Here is a 24,389-nt window from a genome sequence, read left to right on the forward strand (position 1 = left end):
GGCGGGGCCGTGGCTGAGATGTGCGCGGCGAGAGAAGGGCGCTGGGGCCGGAGGCAGCGAGCGCTGCTGTGCTGCGTGTTGGTGGCGGCGTGGGAGGCGGCGTGGGGGCAGCTGCGCTACTCGGTGCCCGAGGAGCTGCCCAAGGGCTCTTTCGTGGGCGACGTGGCCAAGGACCTGGCGCTGCAGCTGGCGGCGCTCCGCGACCGCGGCGCCCGAGTGGTGTCGGCAGATAGGACGCGGTATTTCGCTCTGCATGCGAACAGCGGCCACCTGGTGACGGCGGAGAGGCTAGATAGAGAGCAGCTGTGCGAGGCCGTGCAGCGATGCTTACTGCGCTGTGAGGTGATCGTGGAGGGTGAGATGAAGGTCTACGGGATCGAAGTGGAAATCACCGACATTAACGACAACGCGCCAAGCTTCCGAGTGGCTGAAAAGGAACTGAGAATGAGCGAGATGACACCTCCCGGGTCCCGGTTTTCCCTCTCTAAGGCTCACGACCCGGACGTGGGAGTGAATTCCCTACAGAGCTACGAGCTGAGCGGCGACGAGCACTTCTCGCTGTCCGTGCAGGCGGGAGCCGACGGCGAGAAGCGTCCCGAGCTGGTACTGGCCAAGGCGCTGGACCGGGAGGAGGCGGCGTTTCACGAGCTGGTGCTGATGGCGAGCGATGGCGGCGAGCCGTCTCGGACGGGCACGGCGCGCATCCGCGTGTCTGTGCTGGACGCCAACGACAACGCGCCCGTGTTCAGCCAGGCGGTGTACGCGGTGCGTGTGCCCGAGGACGTTGCCGTTGGCTCCACGCTCCTCACCCTCACGGCCACTGACGCCGACGAGGGAATCAATGCGAATGTGAAATACTCATTTAAAGAAATTTCCACGAAAGCTTCGAAGTTACTTGACCTGGATCCTGAGACGGGATCGATCAGGCTGGTGAGGAGCCTGGACTTCGAGGAAGGCGACTCCTACGAACTGGTGGTTCAGGCACAGGACGGCGGTGGCTTTTCCGACACGGCTACAGTCTCGATGTCGGTGATCGACGTGAACGACAACGCGCCCGAGATTTCAGTGCGGTCGGCTCTGAGCGAGATCTCGGAGGATGCGCCGTCGGGGACGGTGGTGGCCCTGCTGCACGTGCAGGACCGGGACTCGGGCGCCAACGGCGAGGTGCGGTGCAGCATCGTGGAGAGCGTGCCGTTCCGCCTGGAGCGGGCGCTGGACAATTACTACAGCGTGGTGACGGCGCGGGAGCTGGACCGGGAGGAGGTGTCGGAGTACAACGTGACGGTGCGGGCGGCGGACGGCGGGTCGCCGTCGCTTTGGAGCAGCGCGGTGCTGGCGCTGCGCGTGCTGGACGTGAACGACAACGCGCCGGTGTTCGCGGAGGCGCGCTACAGCGCCCGTCTGTCCGAGAACAACGCCGAGGGCGCGCTGGTGCTGACGGTGCGCGCGTGGGACGCGGACTGGGGGCAGAACGCGCGCGTGCGGTACCGGCTGGCGGAGGGGCGTGTGCGGGGCGCGCCGCTCTCGTCCTACGTGTCGGTGCAGGCGGAGACGGGCGCGCTGTACGCGCTGCGCTCGTTCGACTACGAGGAGGTGCGCGAGGTGGGGCTGTGGGTGCGGGCGGAGGACGGCGGCGCGCCGGCGCTGAGCAGCAACGTGTCGGTGCGGCTGCTGATCGTGGACGAGAACGACAACGCGCCGCAGGTGCTGTACCCGCCGGCGGCGGCGGCGGCGGCGGCTCCGGGCGCGGGCTGGACGGGCGTGGAGCTGGCGCCGCGCTCGGCGGAGCCCGGCGCGCTGGTGGCCAAGGTGGTGGCGGTGGACGCGGACGCGGGGCAGAACGCGTGGCTGTCCTACGAGCTGGCCAAGGCGACGGAGCCGGGGCTCTTCCGCGTGGGGCTGCACAGCGGCGAGGTGCGCACGGCGCGCTCGCCGCTGGCCCGCGACGCGCCCAGGCACAGCCTGGTGGTGGTGGTGAAGGACCAGGGCCGGCCGGCGCTGTCGGCCACGGCCACGCTGACGGTGGTGCTGGCCGAGAGCGTGGCCGAGCTGCTCTCGGAGCTGGGCAGCGCGGCGGCGCCGGCCGAGCCCGCCGGCAGCCTGACGCGCTGGCTCGTGCTGGCCGTGGCGGCCGTGTCCTGCCTCTTCCTCGCCTTCCTGCTGCTGCTGCTGGCGCTGCGCCTGCGGCGCTGGCGCCGCTCGCAGCTGCTGCCGCCGGCCAGCGGCGCCTTGCGCGGCGTCCCGGCCTCGCACTTCGTGGGCATCGACGGCGTCCGCGCCTTCCTGCACTCCTACTCGCACGAGGTGTCGCTCACCGCCGACTCGCGCAAGAGCCAGCGGCGCTGGGCGGCCGACAGCTGCTGCAACACCCTCCCGGCCCGGCCGCCGCCCGACAAGGCCGCGCCGCTGCTCGGGGACGACGTTGCCGGCGCCCGCGGCGCACAGCCCGACGCCCTCCCGGTGAGTCGCTCCGGACACCCCGACGCCCTCCGTCTCGGCGCTTGCCTTCCTTCCTGCTCCTTGCCTTTCCCTCCCCGCTCTCCTTCCCGGCCGGGGAGTTTTGCTGCTGAGCAAGGCACAGCTTCAGTGCGCAGCGGGTTGTTGGTGGCTGCCCCTCTCTCAGGGAAGTCAAGCGCGGGCTTTGCTTCCAGCATTACTTTTGGTGAAGAAGGCATGAGATGAGTCGGTCTTTTGTTTTCAGTTGTGCTCTATATGGGCCATTCCGCCATGCCAGATGGTTGCTCATTTCATCCCCTGACATGTATCATGCCGGTTTTCCTTTTTTTTTTTTTTTAACCTATTCTGAGTATATGTACACTTGAGAGTATCAGGTGGTTAAGATGTATCATCCCAATAGCCCATGTGCTTGATCAGTAGTCTGAGGTTGTCTTTAAGCAGAATCTTAATCGTTTCGTGTTTGATTTGGCTGCCTCTCCTCTACAATCTATGCAGCCTTTCTGTTGCAGTGTTAACATGGGTTGAAATGTCTTTTAAGTGTCGATCTATACTGCTGTTTTTGTGCATGGGTTGGGATAATGGCCTTGTTTACTAGTGATCCTTTTAGGACATCTGTTTGGCTGTTATACAGATGAACAGGACTCATAAAATCTGCAGTTGAAATTGCATAGAGATGCTGTTTGTGAAAGGCTGTTGGAGAAAAGAGGAGTGTGTGAGCATTGACTTCTCAAGAAAGGATCAGGCTTTGCTAGGAAGCATATGCTATGGCAACAGCTTTGTTGTGGCTTCCTCACTTGAATTTGTGTTGCATAATATTTGAGTAGGTTATAAAATGTGGTTTGAAGAGTAAGAGTAAAGTCCATTTCATGTCCTGCAGTTTTTGTATTTTTGTCTTGTTTGCTGTCGATGTCCAAAGTAGTACTCAGTGTGGCTGAGAACCCTGAAAAGACTTGGAGATCTGTTATTAATTGTTGGATTGGGCAAGCTCTTTTCTTATATACTTTGAAAGATTACTGCTGTGTGATGAAAGGCTTTGATATCCTTATGTTTCCTTAAAATGTCACTTACAGATAAGCCGTTATCAGTGGCTAACATACAATTAGGAGTTGGTTATTGACAGTGGCACAACTGTATGCTGTGAATGTAGAGGACTGAGGATAAGAGGATGGTTCTGAAGTTAGGAAATAGATGTGTCAGCAGTTAATTTGTTTTGGCACTGCTTTGATTTCATTGTGAATGCCAATTTCTGTAGCATCTATTACATTTGATGTCATAATTTTGACAATTACTGCGGCATTTATGCATGATTTTATACTGGTTTTGCTGTCCTGAAAGGGAATGCTAATCTTCTGATGCTAAAATGTTCTGCACAGAAACTGTGTATGTAGAGCTATGATGTCTGAGTATAATGGCTTTTTTTACCTGTGAAAAGTCTCCTTAATCCACCCATATCTGCATTTTCCTTAGTTGTAATTCCATTTTCAGGCCTTTGTTTGCAGGAAGGTTGTGCTTCATATTTCCCATTTTTGAGAGGGCTTTTTCATTTGAAAATGCCAAATTAGTATTGCAGCAAATCCTTCTCTCCCTTGAGAAGTTCCTATCAGCCAACTGGAGACAAATTTTTGAGTATAAGGGAAATAAAACAGAAGCTGAAACTGAATACGTCCACAAGATCACAAGACTTGTCATGAGAAAAGGCCCCATAGTACAGCCTTTACATTTACAGTTTCATATTCATTGGAGATGAGCTGGCCACATCATGGAAAAACTGATAAGAGCTGATGAACTTTTCTTAATATGTCCCCTACAGTATAGTCTAGAAGACTTCAGAGCCTTGCATGCAGCTTAAGAATCAAGTCATTTCTTGCTGCTCTGGGGAGGAACTTTCTTGCACGCAGAGAAGACCATGCCGCCCTCCTAGTGAGTTTCTCTACCAAGCTTTCTCTTTAAACGCTTCCTTTTGCTTCTTGTCTTTTTTTTTTTTCCTGATCTTTAGACTAGTTGTGTAGGTTGAGTTATCAATAGCAGCATAGCTGTCTTGAGGAATGTGTTATGTATTCATGGGCCTTGCTCATGTAAGCCACTAGCTGGGTATTTCATCAGAGTTGGAGTTTGTGTAGAAGGCTGGAGATATGAGGGTGTTCTCATGCATGTTTGTTTCCGAGGAGTGGATGTAAATACGATTTTAGTAGGAGAGGCATGTCTGTGTGGAGCAGTGCATGTTCTTAAAGGAGAGGGACATTCCCTTACAAACATATTTACAATGACCCAGTCTCTGTTGGAGAGCAGCTTCTCTCTGTCTTTTCCCTTATCTCTTTAGTAGTCTTTAGAAAGTTGCAAAGAAATGTAGCTCCCTTCTTGGTATACCTTGATTGTGCCAGTTTGTGGTATTGGGAAATGGTCTGTTGAACTTGTCCTTTGGTGAAATTTGCTTGCAAATTCTGAGGGTGAAAGAAAAGCATTGAATTTGTGGAAGGTTTGAGGTATAAGGTTAGGGGAAACTTGTGTGAGGGTCTTTAGAAGGACAGATGCTCCTTTCTCTGTTTTAGTTATTTCATTCTACACACATCTGTGGTTTACGCACTTTGAAGTCTGTGCGCTGATCAGGTTTTGACTGAGGAACATTATTGAGCTTTTATTTTTTTCACAGCAATTATATTACATCCTGATAATGTGGTGGAAAAAAAATTGTCTTCTGATGTGTCAATGGTGTAGTTTTTGCGAATATTGTGAATAAATGTGCTGGGCGATTCATCCTTTAATGATGTATGTCCTTTTTGGCTTTCGTGAAGAAGGAAGGCAATCATAACAGTTGGGAGTAGTCTGGGAATTCTTCATGTGTGAAGGTCTCTTGGCGTAAAAAGGAGCCTTTGAACACTGACCTCTCACAAATGGAGCTGGAAGTGGCCTTGCTGGCAGACACATGGTATGCCCAACCTTTACCCTAGCAATGCAAAGTCCACCATTAACCCATGTCACTAAGCTCTACACCTACACACTTTTTGAAGATCTCCAAGGATGGTGACTAAACTACTTCCCTGGGCAGCCTATTTGAGTACTTCACAACTCTTTGAGGGAATAATTTTTTCCTAATATCCAACCTAAACCTCCCCTGGTGCAACTTGAGCCTATTTCCGCTCATCTTAACACTTGGTGCTTGGGAAAATAGGACGATACCCACTTTGCTGTAGCCCCCTTTAATGTAATTGTAGAGAATGATAAGGTCTGCCCTGAGTCCCCTTTTTCCAGGATTAACAACCCCAGGTCCCTCAGATGCACCTTGTAAGTCTACTTCTCTAAACTATTCAAGAGCTCCATTTATCCTTCTTCGGACATGCTCTAGCACCTCAATGTCTTTCTTGTAGCAAGGGGCTCAAACGTGAAGACAGTATTTGAGGTGTGGCCTCACCAGAGATGAGTACAAAGGGACAATCACATACCTAACCCTGCTGGCCGGAATATTTCTGATACAAGTCAGGATACTGTTGGCTTTCTTGCACACCTGAGCACATTGCTGGTTCATATTCAGTCATCTATCAATCAGTCCTCAGAGGTTCCTTTCAGGCAGGCAGCTTTCCAGGCAGTCTTCCCCCAACCTGTAGTGCTGCATGGGGTTGTTTGAACCCAAGTACAGGACCTGTCACTTAGCCTTGTTGAACCACATACTGCTGGCCTTGGCCCATCGGTCGACCCTATCCAGATCCCTCTGCAGAGCCTTCGTTCCCTTGAGCAGATCAACACTCATGTCTAACCTAACTTAGTGTCATCGGAAAACTTAGTGAGGGTGCACTCAATCCCCTCATCCAGATCTTGATAAAGATACTGAAGAGAACTGGCCCCGATTCTGAGCCCTGGGGACACCACTAGTGACCAGCCTTCAACTGCTTGCCACCAGTTTGCTTGCACCTCACTAGTTAGACAGGACTGCTGATAAATGATGGAAAGTGGCTTGGCTAGAACTTCCACCAACTCCCTCAGTACCCTCAGGTGGATCTCTTCTCATCCCATACATTTGCATATGTCTAAATAGTTTTTCAGGTTTGTGACCATTTCCTCATGAATTATGACAGTTTCATTCTGCTCCCCATGCCTATCGACCAGGTGGTCCAGGGATGGTGTACCCAGAGAAAAATTGGTCTTGCTTCTAGAGACTGAGGCCAAAAAGGCATTAAGGAGCTGATCTCTTGTCACTGTGCTTCCCCTCACATCCATTAAAGGATGGAGATTCTCTTTAGTCCTCCTTTTCTTGTTTATGTATTTATAAAATCATGTTTACTGTCTTTAAGAGCATTAGGCATAATGAGCTCCAGTTGGGCTTTGGCCCTTCTAATTTTCTCCCTGCACAGCCTCACAATATCTTTATAGTCCTGAGTGTTGCAGGTGCATCCCTTGAATTTCATTGTAGAAATGGTTAGGGCAGATCAAAAAAGGACATCTGTAGAGTGACAGTGAAATCCTTCCCTTGTGTTGTTTTCCCATTTTTGCCTCATTTCCTGCTGCTGTCTCAGCTGGGGGTCAGTGTGTCAGAGAACCCTAAAAAGGCTGGAAGATCAGTTAGAATTGTGGGACTGGTGGAGCAATTTTCTTCCAGACCTTGGATGTTTTTCCTCCTGTGGAGAGAATTACTTTGATATATTTCTCTTTCAATAAAAATAGTGTCAAAAAAAAGTCAGTGAATTATATTCCCCTGTCTTGTCTAACATAAGGTAAGAAGTAGGATGTTGTCCATGTTGCAGTTAAAGTCTGTGAGTGCAGAGTACAGAGGCCAAGAGGCAGGCTTAGAGCTTGGAAAATAGTTGGGTCAATGTGGCTTTGAATGGGGAATGCTTTGGCTTCAAATCTTGTGCCAAGGCCTGTGCCATTTCTGCTCTGAACACGGTGTCACTGTCCTTAGAGACAATGGTGTTTCCCTGAGAATAAAGTATTTGGCAAAAAAAGTGCCTATGTGGGGCAGGTGTCTGAAGAGAAAGGGTGCAACTGGAGTCATCACCACTTATGGAAGTGAAGACAAAGAAGAGCAGAAGGGTGGTGTCCTCTGGAAGTGCTGAACTAGAGCTGTAACTGATCCCAAGTACTGTTGTTGTCTTACACCTGCGTCTGTGCCTGTGTGCTTGTCTCCCATGAGGGAGGGTCCCAACTGAAAAGAAAGGAAAGCAAGTCCAGAATCTAGAATCAAAAAATTAAAAACCAACCAACCAAACAAGCAATAAAAGCAACAAACAGAGAGCCATGCTACTGCTTTGCAGGAAAGAAACTGTGGAGAAGATAGGCATGATTTCCTACCCATTGCTGCTTTTAAGTTATAGCAGGAGGTCCTGAAGCACTGCATACCTCCAATACCTCTGATCCTCCAGTGGGATGCTGGCTACAAAGGAATATGGTACAAACTGGTGTGGAGTACTTCAGGCCAATGCCAGCTACCTGCGGGATGTTCTCATCTCCTGGAGGACTGAAAACAGAGGGTCTGCCAACCTGTATGATGTCCTGCATTCTATAGTGCTGGATGCACAATAAGATCAATTAGCCATAAATTTCAGTGCTTACTATGTAGAGCGTGACCCACTGATTCTGCATTACACAATCAGGAAAATATGACTGATGTTTAGTGCTGGAGACATTCCCTAGTCTAACTTTGGCTTTTTGACAAATGAATGTACTGGGAAGTGTTTAATAAATGATGCCAAGATCTGCCCTCATCTTACATCTCTATGTACACTGGTGTGGCCAGGTCTTTGCTACCTTCATAGTGAATGCATGGGGTTTTCTTTTTGTGTATGAGAAGGAATTATTCTGTAAATTGATTTAAGTGAACAGAAGCAAGACCAGGTCTTCAGGTGTTGTGGTCTCCAAGACTGCAATTATAGTTGGGCAAACTGATCAGGGGTGAGTGCCGGGACTGGATTGCTCAGTAGCAGGGATGTGCGTGCAGTGCCGGGCCGCGGCTGCGGGCGCCGCTGTTCACCACGGAGGAGAGGAAGGAGCGGAGCGCTGCAGCCAACCCCCGCCCGCTGCGGCCCGGCTCGCTCGCCGCAGCAGCTCCCGGCTCGCTTGCACGCTCGCTCGCTCTCTGTGTCGGCGGCCGGGCGGTCTGCGGGCGGCCCCGCGGTGCGGAGCCGAGCTGCAGCGAGGCGGAGGGACCGGAACCGCGGACGGGAACCGAAGCGGGAGCGAGAGACTGAGCCAGAGTCGGAGGCGAAGAGTCGGGGCGGCGGCGGGGAGCTGTCGGCGGGCGTCCGGTGGCGGCAGGGCCGTGGCGGAGATGTGCGCGGCGAGAGAAGGGCGCTGGGGCCGGAGGCAGCGAGCGCTGCTGTGCTGCGTGTTGGTGGCGGCGTGGGAGGCGGCGTGGGGGCAGCTGCGCTACTCGGTGCCCGAGGAGCTGCCCAAGGGCTCTTTCGTGGGCGACGTGGCCAAGGACCTGGCGCTGCAGCTGGCGGCGCTCCGCGACCGCGGCGCCCGAGTGGTGTCGGCAGATAGGACGCGGTATTTCGCTCTGCATGCGAACAGCGGCCACCTGGTGACGGCGGAGAGGCTAGACAGAGAGCAGCTTTGCCGGCTGATGGAGCAATGCGTGCTGCGCTGTGAGGTGATCGTGGAGGGCGAGATGAAAGTTTACGAGATCGAAGTGGAAATCACAGACATTAACGACAACGCGCCAAGCTTCAAGGAAGTACATCTGGAGGAGGAAATGAGTGAGTCTACAGCGCTGGGGTCGCGCTTTCCCCTGGCTGAGGCTCACGACCCGGACGTGGGAGTGAATTCCCTGCAGAGCTACGAGCTGAGCGGCGACGAGCACTTCTCGCTGTCCGTGCAGGCGGGAGCCGACGGCGAGAAGCGTCCCGAGCTGGTGCTGGCCAAGGCGCTGGACCGGGAGGAGGCGGCGTTTCACGAGCTGGTGCTGATGGCGAGCGACGGCGGCGAGCCGTCTCGGACGGGCACGGCGCTCATCCGCGTGTCTGTGCTGGACGCCAACGACAACGCGCCCGTGTTCAGCCAGGCGGTGTACGCGGTGCGCGTGCCCGAGGACGTGCCCGTTGGCTCCACGCTGCTTACACTCACGGCCACCGACGCCGACGAGGGACTCAACGGGAACGTGAAATACTCGCTTAAGAAAGCGACGGACCTGGCATCAGAAATTTTCCACCTGGATCCCGAGACGGGATCGATCAGGCTGGTGAGGAGTCTGGACTTCGAGGAAGACGACTCCTATGAACTGGAGGTGCAGTCACGGGACGGCGGCGGCCTTTTCGACACGGCTACAGTCTCGATCTCGGTGATCGACGTGAACGACAACGCGCCCGAGATTTCGGTGCGGTCGGCGCTGAGCGAGATCTCGGAGGATGCGCCGTCGGGGACGGTGGTGGCCCTGCTACACGTGCAGGACCGGGACTCGGGCGCCAACGGCGAGGTGCGGTGCTCGCTGGTCGGCGACGTGCCGTTCCGCCTGCGGAGCTCGGTGGGCAGCTACTACAGCGTGGTGACGGCGCGGGAGCTGGACCGGGAGGAGGTGTCGGAGTACAACGTGACGGTGCGGGCGGCGGACGGCGGGTCGCCGTCGCTGCGGAGCAGCGCGGTGCTGGCGCTGCGCGTGCTGGACGTGAACGACAACGCGCCGGTGTTCGCGGAGGCGCGCTACAGCGCCCGTCTGGCCGAGAACAACGCCGAGGGCGCGCTGGTGCTGACGGTGCGCGCGTGGGACGCGGACTGGGGGCAGAACGCGCGCGTGCGGTACCGGCTGGCGGAGGGGCGTGTGCGGGGCGCGCCGCTGTCGTCCTACGTGTCGGTGCAGGCGGAGACGGGCGCGCTGTACGCGCTGCGCTCGTTCGACTACGAGGAGGTGCGCGAGGTGGGGCTGTGGGTGCGGGCGGAGGACGGCGGCGCGCCGGCGCTGAGCAGCAACGTGTCGGTGCGGCTGCTGATCGTGGACGAGAACGACAACGCGCCGCAGGTGCTGTACCCGCCGGCGGCGGCGGCGGCGTCGGCTCCGGGCGCGGGCTGGACGGGCGTGGAGCTGGCGCCGCGCTCGGCGGAGCCCGGCGCGCTGGTGGCCAAGGTGGTGGCGGTGGACGCGGACGCGGGGCAGAACGCGTGGCTGTCCTACGAGCTGGCCAAGGCGACGGAGCCGGGGCTCTTCCGCGTGGGGCTGCACAGCGGCGAGGTGCGCACGGCGCGCTCGCCGCTGGCCCGCGACGCGCCCAGGCACAGCCTGGTGGTGGTGGTGAAGGACCAGGGCCGGCCGGCGCTGTCGGCCACGGCCACGCTGACGGTGGTGCTGGCCGAGAGCGTGGCCGAGCTGCTCTCGGAGCTGGGCAGCGCGGCGGCGCCGGCCGAGCCCGCCGGCAGCCTGACGCGCTGGCTGGTGCTGGCCGTGGCGGCCGTGTCCTGCCTCTTCCTCGCCTTCCTGCTGCTGCTGCTGGCGCTGCGCCTGCGGCGCTGGCGCCGCTCGCAGCTGCTGCCGCCGGCCAGCGGCGCCTTGCGCGGCGTCCCGGCCTCGCACTTCGTGGGCATCGACGGCGTCCGCGCCTTCCTGCACTCCTACTCGCACGAGGTGTCGCTCACCGCCGACTCGCGCAAGAGCCAGCGGCGCTGGGCGGCCGACAGCTGCTGCAACACCCTCCCGGCCCGGCCGCCGCCCGACAAGGCCGCGCCGCTGCTCGGGGAAGACGCTGCCGGCGCCCGCGGCTCACAGCCCGACGCCCTCCCGGTGAGTCGCTCCGGACACCCCGACGCCCTCCCTCTCGGCGCTTGCATCCCTTCCTGCTCCTTGCCTTTCCCTTCCCGCTCTCCATCCCGGGCGTGGTGGTTTGCTGCTGAGCAAGGCACAGGTTCATCGAGCAGAGGGTTGTTGGTGGCTGTCCCTCAGTCAGGGGAGCCAAGCGCGGGCTCGGCTACCGGCGGTATATTTGCTGCAGAAGGCATGAAGTGGGACTGAATTTTCACATGCAACTCTACTCCAGGTGGTCTTGTGCTTTTCTCGCACTTGCCAGGTGGTTGCTCTTTTCTTCCCCTGACGTGTATCATGCAGGATTTCCTTTTGTTCTTCATTTCTCTTTTCTTTTCTGAAACCTCCCGGCTCTCATTCCTGTGCAGGTAGATTTGCTTCTGAGGAAGGCATAGCTTTTTTGGATAGCAGGTTGTGTGTGGCTGTTCCTTGCTCAGGGGAGTCAAGTGTAGGTTCCACTGCCAACATTACACTTGGTGTGGAAGGCAGGAGAGAAGAGGGGGCTTTTTCATGCAACTCTACTACAACCAGCCTTGCGTGTTGTTTTTTTTGTTTGTTTGTTTGTTTGTTTTTTCTGTTGCCAATGTGCTTATTCATTTCTTCCCCAGACATGTATCACGCTGGTTTTCCTTTTGTTTTTCACTAGTGTGAGTAAATGTACACTTTATTTTATCAAGAGTTTAAGAGGTAGCATCCAAATATCCTGTGTGCTTGATCAGTATTGTCAGGTCTTCTTCAAATAGTATCTTAATGGCCCCATGTTTCAATTGGCTAATTCTCCTCTCTACCCTAAGCAACGTCTTCTTTTCTGCATTAACTTTGGTTGAAATATCCATGCTGCTGTTCTTGTGCATGTGGAGGGATAATGGCCTGGTCAACAGTTTTTTTCAGGATGTCTGTTTGACTGTTTGCCATGAAAGAGAATGATAAAAGTTGTGTTTGAGATTGCCACATAGGTACTGTGTGTGAAAGACTTCTGGAGGGAAGAGAATTGTGTGAGCATTGACCTCTCAAGAAAGGATCAGTCTTTGCTAGGAGGAATATGCTCTGGCAACCAATTTGTTGTGGCTTTATCACTTGAATTTGTGTTGCAAGGTAGTTGTTGAGATTGAGCAATGGGGTCTGAAGTGTGAGGGTGAAGCCCTTTTCAAGTCCTGCAGTTTTCACATTTTTGCCTTGTTTGTTTTCAATGTCAAAACTAAGCCTTAGTATGGTAGGGAACCCTGAAAAGACTTGAAGATCTGTAATTATTTATTGGACTGGGGAAGCCATTTCCATACATACCTTGAAAGTTTACTGCTGTGCATTCAAAGGCTATGATATCGTTATGCTTCCTTAAAATGTCCCTGGGTGATAAGCCCTTAACAGTGGTCTTCATACAGCTGGAGGCTGGTTATCAACAGTGGTGCAAATGAATGCTGTGAATGTAGAGAAATGAGGTTGAGAGGTTGGTTCTGAATCTGGAAAGGTGTGTCAGCACAGATATTGTTTGAGCAGTGATTTGATTTCATTGTGAATGCCTGTTTCTGTAGCAAGTTTGATTTCATAATTTTTCCAATTCCTGCAGCATTTTTGCACCATTTGATCCTGATTTTGCTGTCTTGCAAGGCCATGCTTATCTTCTGGTGTTAAAATGTTCTGCACAGAAACTCTGTATGTGGATCTGTGATGTCTGAGTATAATGGCTTCTAATACCTGTGAAAAGCCTCATTAATCCATCCATATTCTGTGTTGTGGTGTAGGGTTTCTTCCTAGTTGTAATTCCATTCTCAGGCCTTTGTTTTCAGGAAGGTTGTGCTTCATATTTCCCATTTCTGGTTAGGCTTTTCCCATTTTTCAGTAGGCCTTTTACATTTAAAATGTGAAGTTTGTATTGCAGGAAATCCTAATCTCCCTATCATCCATCTGGAGACAATTTTTTGTCTGTAAGGGAAACAAATTTCTCACATGACTTATCATGAGAAAAGGCCCCATAGTATGGACTTTACATTTAAAGTTTCATTTTCATTCAAGATCAGCAGGCCACATCATGGAAAAAGTGATGAGAGCTGATGACATTTTCTTACTATGACGTCCCCTGTTGTATAGTCCAGAAGAAGACTTCAGGGCTTTGCTTTTATCTTAATGCCTGAGTCATTTCTTGCTGCTCTGGGGAGGAATTTTCTTGCATGCAGAGAAGACCATGTTGCCCTCCTAGTGAGTTTCTCTATCACGCTTTCTCTGTGAATGCTTCCTTTTGCTGCTTGTCTGATTTTTATCTTTCCCTGGTCTTCTGTCTAGGTATGTAGGTTGAGTTATCAGTAGCAGCATAGCTGTGTTGAGGAATATGCCATGTTTTCATGGGCCTTGCTCTGGTGAGGGAATAGCTGGAATTTTCTTTTCGATGTTAGAATATCCAGAGGTTACGGTATATCTTTCCATTCGTCCATTCAGCACTCGCTATTCTCAGTAACAGCAAATTATGATAGTGAATTCTAATAGCCAATGAGGAGGCCTGCACAGTGTTTTAGTAGACTGAGATGGTCTTGAAAGAGAATCTTAAGGACCCCATGTTTCAAATAGCTGCCACACACATCAGTGTGGCAGAGAACCCTTAAAGATATGAAGATCTGTTGGAATTGCTGGACTGGGGGAGCAGTTTCTATTCACAATTTGAATGTTTATAGCTGTCAAGATGAAGACTTTAATAAATGTATTTGCATTTAAGATATCACTAAATGGAATGCCCTTGTCTTGTGTAATATTTGGCCAGAAGTAGGATGGCATCCGTGGTGCAGGTAATTCTGTGATTGCAGGGAAAGGAGGCTGAGAGAATCATAGAATCATAGAATAACCTGGGTTGAAAAGGACCTTAAAGATCATCTAGTTTCAATGCCTCTGCTCTGGACAGGGTTGCCAACCACTAGAGCAAGCTGCCCAGAGTCACATCCAGCCTGGCCTTGAATGCCTCTGGGGATGGGGCATCCACAACCTCTCTGAGCAACCTGTTCCAGTGCCTCACCACCCTCTAAGTGAAAAACTTCCTCCTAATATCTAACCTAAATCTCCCCTGTCTTAGTTTAAAACCATTCCCCCTTGTCCTATCACTATCAACACATGTAAACAGGTGTTCCCCCTCCTGGAGGGCCTCAATGAGGTCTTCCTGGAGCCTTCCCTTCTCCAAGCTAAACAAGCCCAGTTCCCTCAACATTTCTTCATAGGAGAGGTGCTCCAGCGCTCTGATCATCTTAGTGGCCCTTCCCTGGACCCATTCCAAGAGCTCCACATCCTTCTTGTGCTGGGGCCCCAGGCCTGCACGCAGTTTTTCAGGTGGGGTCTCACAAGAGCAGAGTAGAGGGGGACAATCACCTCCTTCTCCCTGCTGGCCACCCCTTTTTTAATGCAGCCAAAGACATAGTTTGCCTTCCGGGCTGCAAGCGCACACTGCCAGCTCATGTCCCGCTTCTCGCCCAGCAGGACTCCCAAGTCCTCCTCCACAGGGCTGCTCTCGAGTTCTTCTTCTCCCAGTCTGTATAAATACCTGGGATTGCCCCAGCCCAAGTGCAACTCCTTGCACTTGGCCTTGTTGGACCTTATTAGGTTCTCATGGGACCACTTCTGTCTCAACTGCACCACTCAGCTTGGTGTCATCTGCAAACTTGCTGAGGGTGCACTCAATTCTGTCATCTATGTCATTGATAGAGATGTTGAAGAGCACTGGTCCCAAGACCGACCCCTGAGGGACACCACTTGTGACCAGCCTCCACCCAGACCATTGACCACAACCCTTTGGCTGCGACCAGCCAACCAATTCTTTATCCACCTAACAGTCCATCCTTCAAATCCATACCTCTCCAATTGAGAGAGAAGAATGTGGTGAGGGACCATATTAAAGGCTTTGCTCAAGTCCAGGTAGGTGATATCCATCGCCCTTCATTTGTCCATCGATGCCATAAGAGGCAGGCTTAGAGCCTGGAAAATTGTTGGGTCATTGTGTCCTTAGCTGGTCAATGGTTTGCTTTCATTGTACACATACGGTGTACAATGTTAAGGAAATCTGCAGTAATGGTTGGAGAAGGGGAAGAAATAGAGGTTAAGTGAGGGCAGGCTGTGATGGGAAAAGGAAGGAAGCCAAGACTGAAGGGCAGTTCTCACAGGTGAAAGGGAAAGGGTGCAGATGGAGGCTGTAAAAGTTAGGAAGGTGAAGGTAAAGAAGAGCAGAAAGCTAGTGAGGGGGCAGATGTGCCCTGAGAGCAACTATGTACAGCTGTAACTGATCCCAGGGAGTGCCCTCATCTTACTCTTTCCTGCATGTACACCTGTGTGGTCATCTCTCATGGGGTTTTATTACCATCACACCAAATACCACAAGGTTTCCTGGTGTATGATCAGGCATTTTGCTAGAAATGCATTTATGTGAATGAAAGTAAGACCATAATCTCCAGCTGTTCTGGTCTCTAGGACTGCATTTATATATCAGGAGACTGATCAGTATCAGGTGCCCAGACAAGTTTTCTCTATAGCAAGGGTGCGGAATGGTTGCATTCTGCTCAGAGGCTTCAGGGGAGGTACTGGTTTATTGAAGCTGCACCCAGAAGGAGGGGGTGTGGGGGGGAATTTTTGGTTTAGGAACTCATCTATGGGGTTGCTATGAGATGTGCATGGGAGGTTCCATTGGGCTTGTGGGATGGAGCCAGGAGAACTGTTTCATATTAGTTGTTGACATAGAAACAACAACCTGAATTACAACTGAACATTACATTTAGACAGTCACAAACTGTTGGAAAGCCAAGGAAATTTTCATTCAAGAAGGATGGCAAGAATAATCTTTCCAATTAGTCGAGCAGACTGCTCCTGCAATAATGGGTAAGAGTGGTAATTACTTCAAAGTCGATTTAGTGCAAAAAAAAATCTACATGCCATGCAGTAGAACTAAGAGAACTTCACTATGCTCATAACCATGTTAACCTCATACCAGTTCTGCTATAAGTCCATTCCACAACACATTACCTTGACAACTCCCACACCTGTGATCCTGTACAATATAAATTTCATATTTATGCTCTTACAGTGGGTCTTTGCTACCTTCACAGTGAAAGACATGGTGATTCCTTCTGGTGTATGGGTAGGCATTTTTCTGGAAATTCATTTAAGTGAACAGAAGCAAGACCAAGTCTTCAGCTGTTGTGGCCTCCAAGACTACATTTATAGTGGGGGAAAATGATTAGTGGTGAGTGCCCCATCTGGTTTGCTCAGTAACAGGGGTGTGGAATGTGTGCACAACCTGCTCAGAGAGCTGAGGGAAGCTGCTGGTTCCTTGATGCTGCACCCTTACATGGGGAACAGTTTAATATAGGTTGTTGACATTGGAATGAAAACAATTTTCCAATTACAACTGAACAAAGAATTTACATGGATGTACATAGTGTAAAAGCTGAGGAAACTTTCAGTCCACACAGAAGGCAAGAATAATTTCTGAAAGTCGTGGAGGGCATGATACTTCAGCAACACAGGGTTGAGAGTAACAACTATTCAGAGATCAAATTAACAGGAATGGTTCTACCTGCCATATGTTAGAACGAAGACAGTGAGAAGAACCCCTCACCTTCACTCTGCTCATGAACGCCCTGAAGACCAGAATGCATAGGATCTTTTCCTCGAAGAAGAGAAAGAGTTGCGAAGACAAACGCACCGCCTCTGGGCCGTGTCGCAGGGGAATGTGCCATGGCGCCGTGTCCACAGCACCCGAAGGTTTCCGCGGAAGAGGCAGGGCGGCGGCTGTGCTCGGTGTGAGCCGCGCGTGCAGTGCCGGGCGGCGGCTGCGGGCGCCGCTGTTCACCACGGAGGAGAGGAAGGAGCGGAGCGCTGCAGCCAGCCCCGCCCGCTGCGGCCCGGCTCGCTCGCTCGCGGCAGCGCCAGCGCCCGGCTCGCTCGCTGGCTGTCTCAGCGGCCGGGCGGGCTACGAGCGGCCCCGCGGAGCCGAGCTACAGCGAGGCGGAGGGGCCAGCGAGAGCCGCCGGCGGCGGGGCTGGAGCCGGGGCGAGAGACGAATCGGGAGCTGGTGAGGGAGCCAGAGCGACAGTCTGATCCGGAGCCGCAGGCGAAGAGCCGGGGCGGTGGCGGAGCTGTTGGCGGAGATGTGCGCGGCGAGAGAAGGGCGCTGGGGCCGGAGGCAGCGAGCGCTGCTGTGCTGCGTGTTGGTGGCGGCGTGGGAGGTGGCGTGGGGGCAGCTGCGCTACTCGGTGCCCGAGGAGCTGCCCAAGGGCTCTTTCGTGGGCGACGTGGCCAAGGACCTGGCGCTGCAGCTGGCGGTTTTCCGCGACCGCGGCGCCCGAGTGGTGTCGGCAGATAGGACGCGGTATTTCGCTCTGCATGCGAACAGCGGCCACCTGGTGACGGCGGAGAGGCTAGACCGAGAGCAGCTGTGCCGGCTGATGGAGCGATGCGTGGTGCGCTGTGAGGTGATCGTGGAGGGTGAGATGAAGGTTTACGAGATCGAAGTGGAAATCACGGACATTAACGACAACGCGCCCAGCTTCCGAGAGTCCGAAATGGAAATGAGAATGACCGAGTCTACAGCGCTCGGGTCGCGCTTTCCCCTGGCTGAGGCCCATGACCCAGACGTGGGAGTGAATTCCCTGCAGAGCTACGATCTGAGCGGCGACGAGCACTTCTCGCTGTCCGTGCAGGCGGGAGCCGACGGCGAGAAGCGTCCCGAGCTGGTGCTGGCCAAGGCGCTGGACCGGGAGGAGGCGGCGTTTCACGAGCTGGTGCTGAGGGCGAGCGACGGCGGCGAGCCTGCGCGGACGGGCACGGCGCGCATCCGCGTGTCTGTGCTGGACGCCAACGACAACGCGCCCGTGTTCAGCCAGGCGGTGTACGCGGTGCGCGTGCCCGAGGACGTGCCCGTTGGCTCCACGCTCCTCACCCTCACGGCCACCGACGCCGACGAGGGACTCAACGGGAACGTAAAATACTCTCTTAAGAAAGCGACGGAACTGGAATCGGAAATTTTCTACCTGGATGCCGAGACGGGATCGATCAGGCTGGTGAGGAGCCTGGACTTCGAGGAAGGCGACTCCTACGAACTTGGGGTTCAGGCACGGGACGGCGGAGAGCTTTTCGACACGGCAAAGGTGGCGATCTCGGTGACAGACGTGAACGACAACGCGCCCGAGATTTCGTTGCGGTCAGCGCTGAGCGAGATCTCGGAGGATGCGCCGTCGGGGACGGTGGTGGCCCTGCTGCACGTGCAGGACCGGGACTCGGGCGCCAACGGCGAGGTGCGGTGCTCGCTGGTCGGCGACGTGCCGTTCCGCCTGCGGAGCTCGGTGGGCAGCTACTACAGCGTGGTGACGGCGCGGGAGCTGGACCGGGAGGAGGTGTCGGAGTACAACGTGACGGTGCGGGCGGCGGACGGCGGGTCGCCGTCGCTTTGGAGCAGCGCGGTGCTGGCGCTGCGCGTGCTGGACGTGAACGACAACGCGCCGGTGTTCGCGGAGGCGCGCTACAGCGCCCGTCTGGCCGAGAACAACGCCGAGGGCGCGCTGGTGCTGACGGTGCGCGCGTGGGACGCGGACTGGGGGCAGAACGCGCGCGTGCGGTACCGGCTGGCGGAGGGGCGTGTGCGGGGCGCGCCGCTGTCGTCCTACGTGTCGGTGCAGGCGGAGACGGGCGCGCTGTACGCGCTGCGCTCGTTCGACTACGAGGAGGTGCGCGAGGTGGGGCTGTGGGTGCGGGCGGAGGACGGCGGCGCGCCGGCGCTGAGCAGCAACGTGTCGGTGCGGCTGCTGATCGTGGACGAGAACGACAACGCGCCGCAGGTGCTGTACCCGCCGGCGGCGGCGGCGGCGGCGGCTCCGGGCGCGGGCTGGACGGGCGTGGAGCTGGCGCCGCGCTCGGCGGAGCCCGGCGCGCTGGTGGCCAAGGTGGTGGCGGTGGACGCGGACGCGGGGCAGAACGCGTGGCTGTCCTACGAGCTGGCCAAGGCGACGGAGCCGGGGCTCTTCCGCGTGGGGCTGCACAGCGGCGAGGTGCGCACGGCGCGCTCGCCGCTGGCCCGCGACGCGCCCAGGCACAGCCTGGTGGTGGTGGTGAAGGACCAGGGCCGGCCGGCGCTGTCGGCCACGGCCACGCTGACGGTGGTGCTGGCCGAGAGCGTGGTCGAGCTGCTCTCGGAGCTGGGCAGCGCGGCGGCGCCGGCCGAGCCCGCCGGCAGCCTGACGCGCTGGCTGGTGCTGGCCGTGGCGGCCGTGTCCTGCCTCTTCCTCGCCTTCCTGCTGCTGCTGCTGGCGCTGCGCCTGCGGCGCTGGCGCCGCTCGCAGCTGCTGCCGCCGGCCAGCGGCGCCTTGCGCGGCGTCCCGGCCTCGCACTTCGTGGGCATCGACGGCGTCCGCGCCTTCCTGCACTCCTACTCGCACGAGGTGTCGCTCACCGCCGACTCGCGCAAGAGCCAGCGGCGCTGGGCGGCCGACAGCTGCTGCAACACCCTCCCGGCCCGGCCGCCGCCCGACAAGGCCGCGCCGCTGCTCGGGGACGACGCTGCCGGCGCCCGCGGCGCACAGCCCGACGCCCTCCCGGTGAGTCGCTCCGGACACCGCGACGCCCTCCCTCTCGGCGCTTGCCTCCCTTCCTTCTCCTTGCGTTTCCCTCCCCGCTCTCCTTCTCGGGCGTGGTGGTTTGCTGCTGAGCAAGGCACAACTTCGTTGGGTATTGGGTTGTGGGTGACTGGCTCTGGCTCAGGGAAGCTATGCACAGGCTCTGCTGCCAGTGTTACACTTGGTGTGGAAGGCAGGGGACGAGAGATGGTTTCCACCTGCAACTCTGCTCTAGATGGACTTCTAACGTTTTTTCCCCTGCCAGGTCGTTGCTCCTTTCATCCCCTGACATGTATCATGCAGGTTTTCCTTTTGTTTTTACCTGTTCTGAGTATATGTACACTTGAGATATCATGCAGGTTTTCCTTTTGTTTTTCCTGTTCTGAGTACATGTACACTTGAGATTATCAGGTGGTTAGGGTACATCATCCCGATAGCCCATATACTTGATCCATAGTGTGAGGCTGTCTTAAAAAGTGTCTTAATGTGAACATGTTTCATTTGTCTACTTCTCCTCTATGCTCTCCCCAGTGTATCTTTTACTGCATGAAGATCTTCTGAGGACAGAAATGTCTGTTTTCCTGTAATGAATATCAGAAAGACAATCCTAAATGTTCTATTCATGGTGTGCTGTGTGCAAAAGGGTTTTGGAGGAAAGAGGAGTGTTTGAGTATTGACTTCATCAGAACTGAAGAGACTTTACTAGCGAGCACATGCTATTGCAACCGTTGTATCATGGCTTCATTGCTTCAACTTCTGTCGTTTAATATTTGTTTAGATTTAGGAATGGGGTGTCAAGACTGAGAGTGAAGTTCTTTTCATGTCCTGCAGTTTTTGCATTTTTGCATTGTTTGTTATCAATGTCAAAACTAGGCCTCAGTGTGGCAGAGAACCCTGAAAAGACTGGAAGATCTGTTACTAATTGTTGAACTGGGGGAGCTGTTTCCCTACGTCACTTGAAAGTTTACTGCTGTGCAGTCAAAGGCATTGATATCCTTATGTTTCCCTAAAATATCCCTGAATGATAAGCCCTTATCAGTGGCCAACATACATGTAGAAGTTGTTTATTGAGAGTGGTGCAACTGAATGCTGTGATTGTAGAGGAATGTGTGTGAGAGGTGTGTTCTGAAGTTGGAAAATAGGTGTGTCAGCATTGATACTGTTTGGGCAGTGGTTTGATTTTATTGCGAATGCCAATTCACCATGACTCTTTGTGCCTGGCCACCCAGCCAGCTTTTAAGTCAACGAAGTGTACACCTGTCCATGCCATGAGGAGCCAGTTTCTGCAGGAAAATGCTGTGCGAAAGAGTGATGAAAAGCCTTTCTGAAGTCAAGGTAGATAAGCTCCTAAGCCTTTCCCTCATCCGCTGTCATGTCACCTTGTCATAGGAGATCATGTTTATCAAGGAGGATCTGCTTTTGATAAACTCATGCTGACTGGGCCTGATCACCTGGTTGCCCTTCAAATGCCACGTGATGGCACTCAAGTTAACCTGCTCCATGAGCTTTCCTGGCACTGAGGTCAGACTGACATGCCTGTAGTTCCCTCAATTCACATTTTTGCCTCGTTTGCTGCTGCAGTCTCAAGTGTGCTTCAATGTGGCAGAGTATCTTGACTGGAAGATACATTAGAAATTGCAGGACTATGGAAGCAGTTTTCTTAAAGACCTTGAATGTTTCCAAATGTGGAGGGAATTAATTTGATGTATTTCTCTTTCAATAAAATGTCAGTGAATGGTATGCCCTGTTCTTTCTTGTGTGACATATGTCAAGGACTATGATGTTGTCCATGGTGCAGATAAAGTGTGTGACTGCAGAATACACAGGCTGAAGCAGGTTTAGAATTGGGAAAATTGTTGGGTCATTGTGGCTTTGAATGGGGAATGCTTTGGTTTCAAATCTTGTGCCAAGGCCTGCAACATTTCTGCTCTGATCATGGTGTCCTTGTCCTTAGAGGCAACGATGCTTTGTTGAGAATAAAATATTTGGCCTATGTAAAGTGTAGGGCAGGTCTTTGAGATGAAAGGGTGCATCTGGAGTCACCACCATGTATGAAGGTGAAGGCAAAGAAGAGCAGAAGGGTGATGTGGGAGCAGGTGTGTCCTGGAAGCACTGATCTAGAGCTGTAACTGATCCCAAGTATTGTCATCATCTTATGCCTGCAATGTCCACCTATGTTCTTGTCTCCCACGGAGCTTTGTTCCTTTCCCAGCAAATTCCATTCAGATTTTCTTCAGATACATGGGGAGGTATTTTGTTTAAAATTGAGGTGAAGTGAAAGCAAGATTCAAATCTTCAACTGTTGCAGTCACCAAGATGACATTTGGAAGGGAAGGAACAGATCAGGGGAGACTGCCCAGATGACAAAGAAGGGCAGAAATTGTTTCTGTGTGACTTCAGTACAGATGCTCCGGTCCCTGCTTGTCTTAGATGACCAAAGAAAACTCTTTCCTTGGCCCAAGAAAGAGGTGTTCAGGCGGGGGAATGGCAAAAGTCTGGCTTCCAGCAAGGAAGACAAAAGAGTCAGCTGGGCATATGGCTGTGCGACTTTTGATTCCTTGCATGGTGCCAAGGTCTGTGGCTATTTCACTATGACCCTTTCCTCCACGTTCCCAAAGAGGATAATGATCTTCTTTGCATAGGCCTTCAAACTAATACCTCTGGATGTCCAAACATATTGCTTGATCATCCAGCTTGAGGTGTCAGTGAGTTCGAAGTGCTTTGGGAGATGACTTCTCCAGGAAGAGTTGTGTCCACATAAATAGTGAAATGTTTGCGTCACGCAGGTCAGTTGATGGTTTTTGTTTCCTTAAGTTTAGAATCAGAAATAACTGAGTGAGACGAGCTACTGCTTTGCAGGAAGGAAACTGTGGAGAAGACAGGCACAATTTCCTACCCACTGCTGCCTTTAAGTGATAGCAGGAGGTCCTGAAGGACTGCGTACTATTATGTGTGATCCTTGGGTGGAACATTGGCTACACACAGGAATGTGGTACCAGCGGTGTGGAGTGCTTCTGGCCAATGCTAACTATGTTCTCAGCTCCAGGAAGACTAGCAACACAAGGTCTGCCTGTCTGCATGATGTCCTGCATTGCATAAGGCTTAATGTGCAACAAGAACTATTGGATGTGAATGTGAATGCTTACTGTGTAGAGTGAGATCCAAAGATTCTGCATGACAAAATCATGAAAATAAGATTGATGCTTGGTGTTGGAAATATTTCCTTCTTTTTCTTTGGCTTTTTCTCAAATGAATGTACTTGCACGTGTCTGAAAACCAATTTCAAGTACTGACTCATCTTACACGTGTGTGTACACAGGTATGCATATCTCCCATGGGCACCTTCACAGTGAATGCCATGGGGTTTTCTTCTGGTGAATGGGTAGTTATATTGCTGGAAATCTATTTAAGTGAATGCAACTTAGACAAGAATCTTCAGCTATTCTCTTGTCCAAAACTGCATTATAGCGGGGTAAAATGATCATTGGTGAGTGCCCAGACTGGTTTTCTCAGTAACAGGGATGTGGAGCACAAACTGTTCAGAGAGCTGAGGGGAGCTGCTAGCTCTTCTCTGCACACTAGTAGTGAGGAAGCAATTGCTTTTGGAACTCATCTCCGATACTGTGTGGGATGTATTTGGGGAAGTGTTTCATATAGGTTATTGATTTAGAAATGACAACAAAAATTATAAATGAATGTTTGGTTTAGATGATTGTGACGTGTTGCAAAGATAAGGGAGATTTCATTCAAGGAGGACTGCAAGAACAATCTCTTTACTTCGTGGAACAGTTGTGCTTCTGAAAAATAATAAGACTAAGATTTACTTTGGGGTCAAATTAACACATATAATTCTACTTGCTATGTGGTAGAACAAAGACAGCCAGAGGAACACTCCGCCTTCACTCTGCTCTGAAGACCAGAATGCATTCGATTTTTTAGACTAGTGGGACTTGGGAAGCAGTTTTCTTAAAGACTTTGAATGTTTCCAGCTGTGGAGAGAAATACTTTGACATATTTCTCTTTCAGTAAAATGTCAGAGAATTATATGCCCTTTTCTTTCTTACCTCACTAATGCTGAGGAGTAGGATGTTGTCCATGTTGCAGATAAAGTGTGTGACTGCGTGTACACAGGCTGAAGCAGTTTTAGAGTCGGGAAAATAGTTGGGTCAATGTGGCTTTGAATGGGGAATGCTTTGATTCCATGCCTGGTGCCAAGGCCTGCACCATTTCTGTTCTGATCATGGTGTCCCTGTCCTTAGAGGCAATGATGCTTCGCTGAGAATAAAATATTTGGCAAAAAGTGCCTGTGTAGGGCAGGTCTCTGAGGTGAAAGGGTGCATCTGGAGTCATGACCATTTATGAAGGAGAAGGCAAAGAATAGCAAAAGGGTAGTATGGAGCAGGTGTCCCCTGGAAGAGCTGATCTAGAGCTGTAACTGATCCTCAGTATTGTTGTCATCTTATGCCTGCAAGTGTTTGTCTCCCGTGGGGCTTTGTTCCCTTCCCACCAAGCTCAATTCAGGTTTTTTTCAAGTGTGTGCGTAGTTATATTTTTATAATTTTAAGTGAAATGAAAATAAGACCTGAATCTTCAACTGTTGTAGTCTCCAGGATCACATTTGGAAGGGAAGGAACAGA

The 24,389-nt window shown here is 52.9% G+C and overlaps 3 protein-coding genes across 3 annotated transcripts; all 3 read left to right on the top strand.

Moving 5' to 3' along the window:
- Positions 1-18: 18 nt before the first annotated feature.
- On the top strand, positions 19-2,758 carry LOC310881653 (protocadherin gamma-A2-like; the record flags this gene model as incomplete). The annotated part of the gene is made up of 2 exons (XM_083799164.1): positions 19-2,460; positions 2,735-2,758. 2 exons carry the CDS (start codon positions 19-21, stop codon positions 2,756-2,758), a joined length of 2,466 nt encoding a protein of 821 aa, XP_083655290.1.
- Positions 2,477-16,456, top strand: LOC310881654 (protocadherin gamma-A10-like). The gene is made up of 2 exons (XM_083799165.1): positions 2,477-11,158; positions 14,043-16,456. Exons 1-2 carry the CDS (start codon positions 8,375-8,377, stop codon positions 14,211-14,213), a joined length of 2,955 nt encoding a protein of 984 aa, XP_083655291.1. The 5' UTR covers positions 2,477-8,374; the 3' UTR covers positions 14,214-16,456.
- A 412-nt stretch (positions 16,457-16,868) lies between these two features.
- On the top strand, positions 16,869-21,724 carry LOC310881524 (protocadherin gamma-A10-like). Its single transcript, XM_083798964.1, has one exon. It carries the CDS (start codon positions 17,293-17,295, stop codon positions 20,152-20,154), a length of 2,862 nt encoding a protein of 953 aa, XP_083655090.1. The 5' UTR covers positions 16,869-17,292; the 3' UTR covers positions 20,155-21,724.
- The last annotated feature ends 2,665 nt before the right edge of the window (positions 21,725-24,389 follow it).

This window comes from Anser anser (genome assembly GCF_964211835.1).
Source record: "Anser anser genome assembly, chromosome: 14".
Taxonomy (NCBI): domain Eukaryota; kingdom Metazoa; phylum Chordata; class Aves; order Anseriformes; family Anatidae; genus Anser; species Anser anser.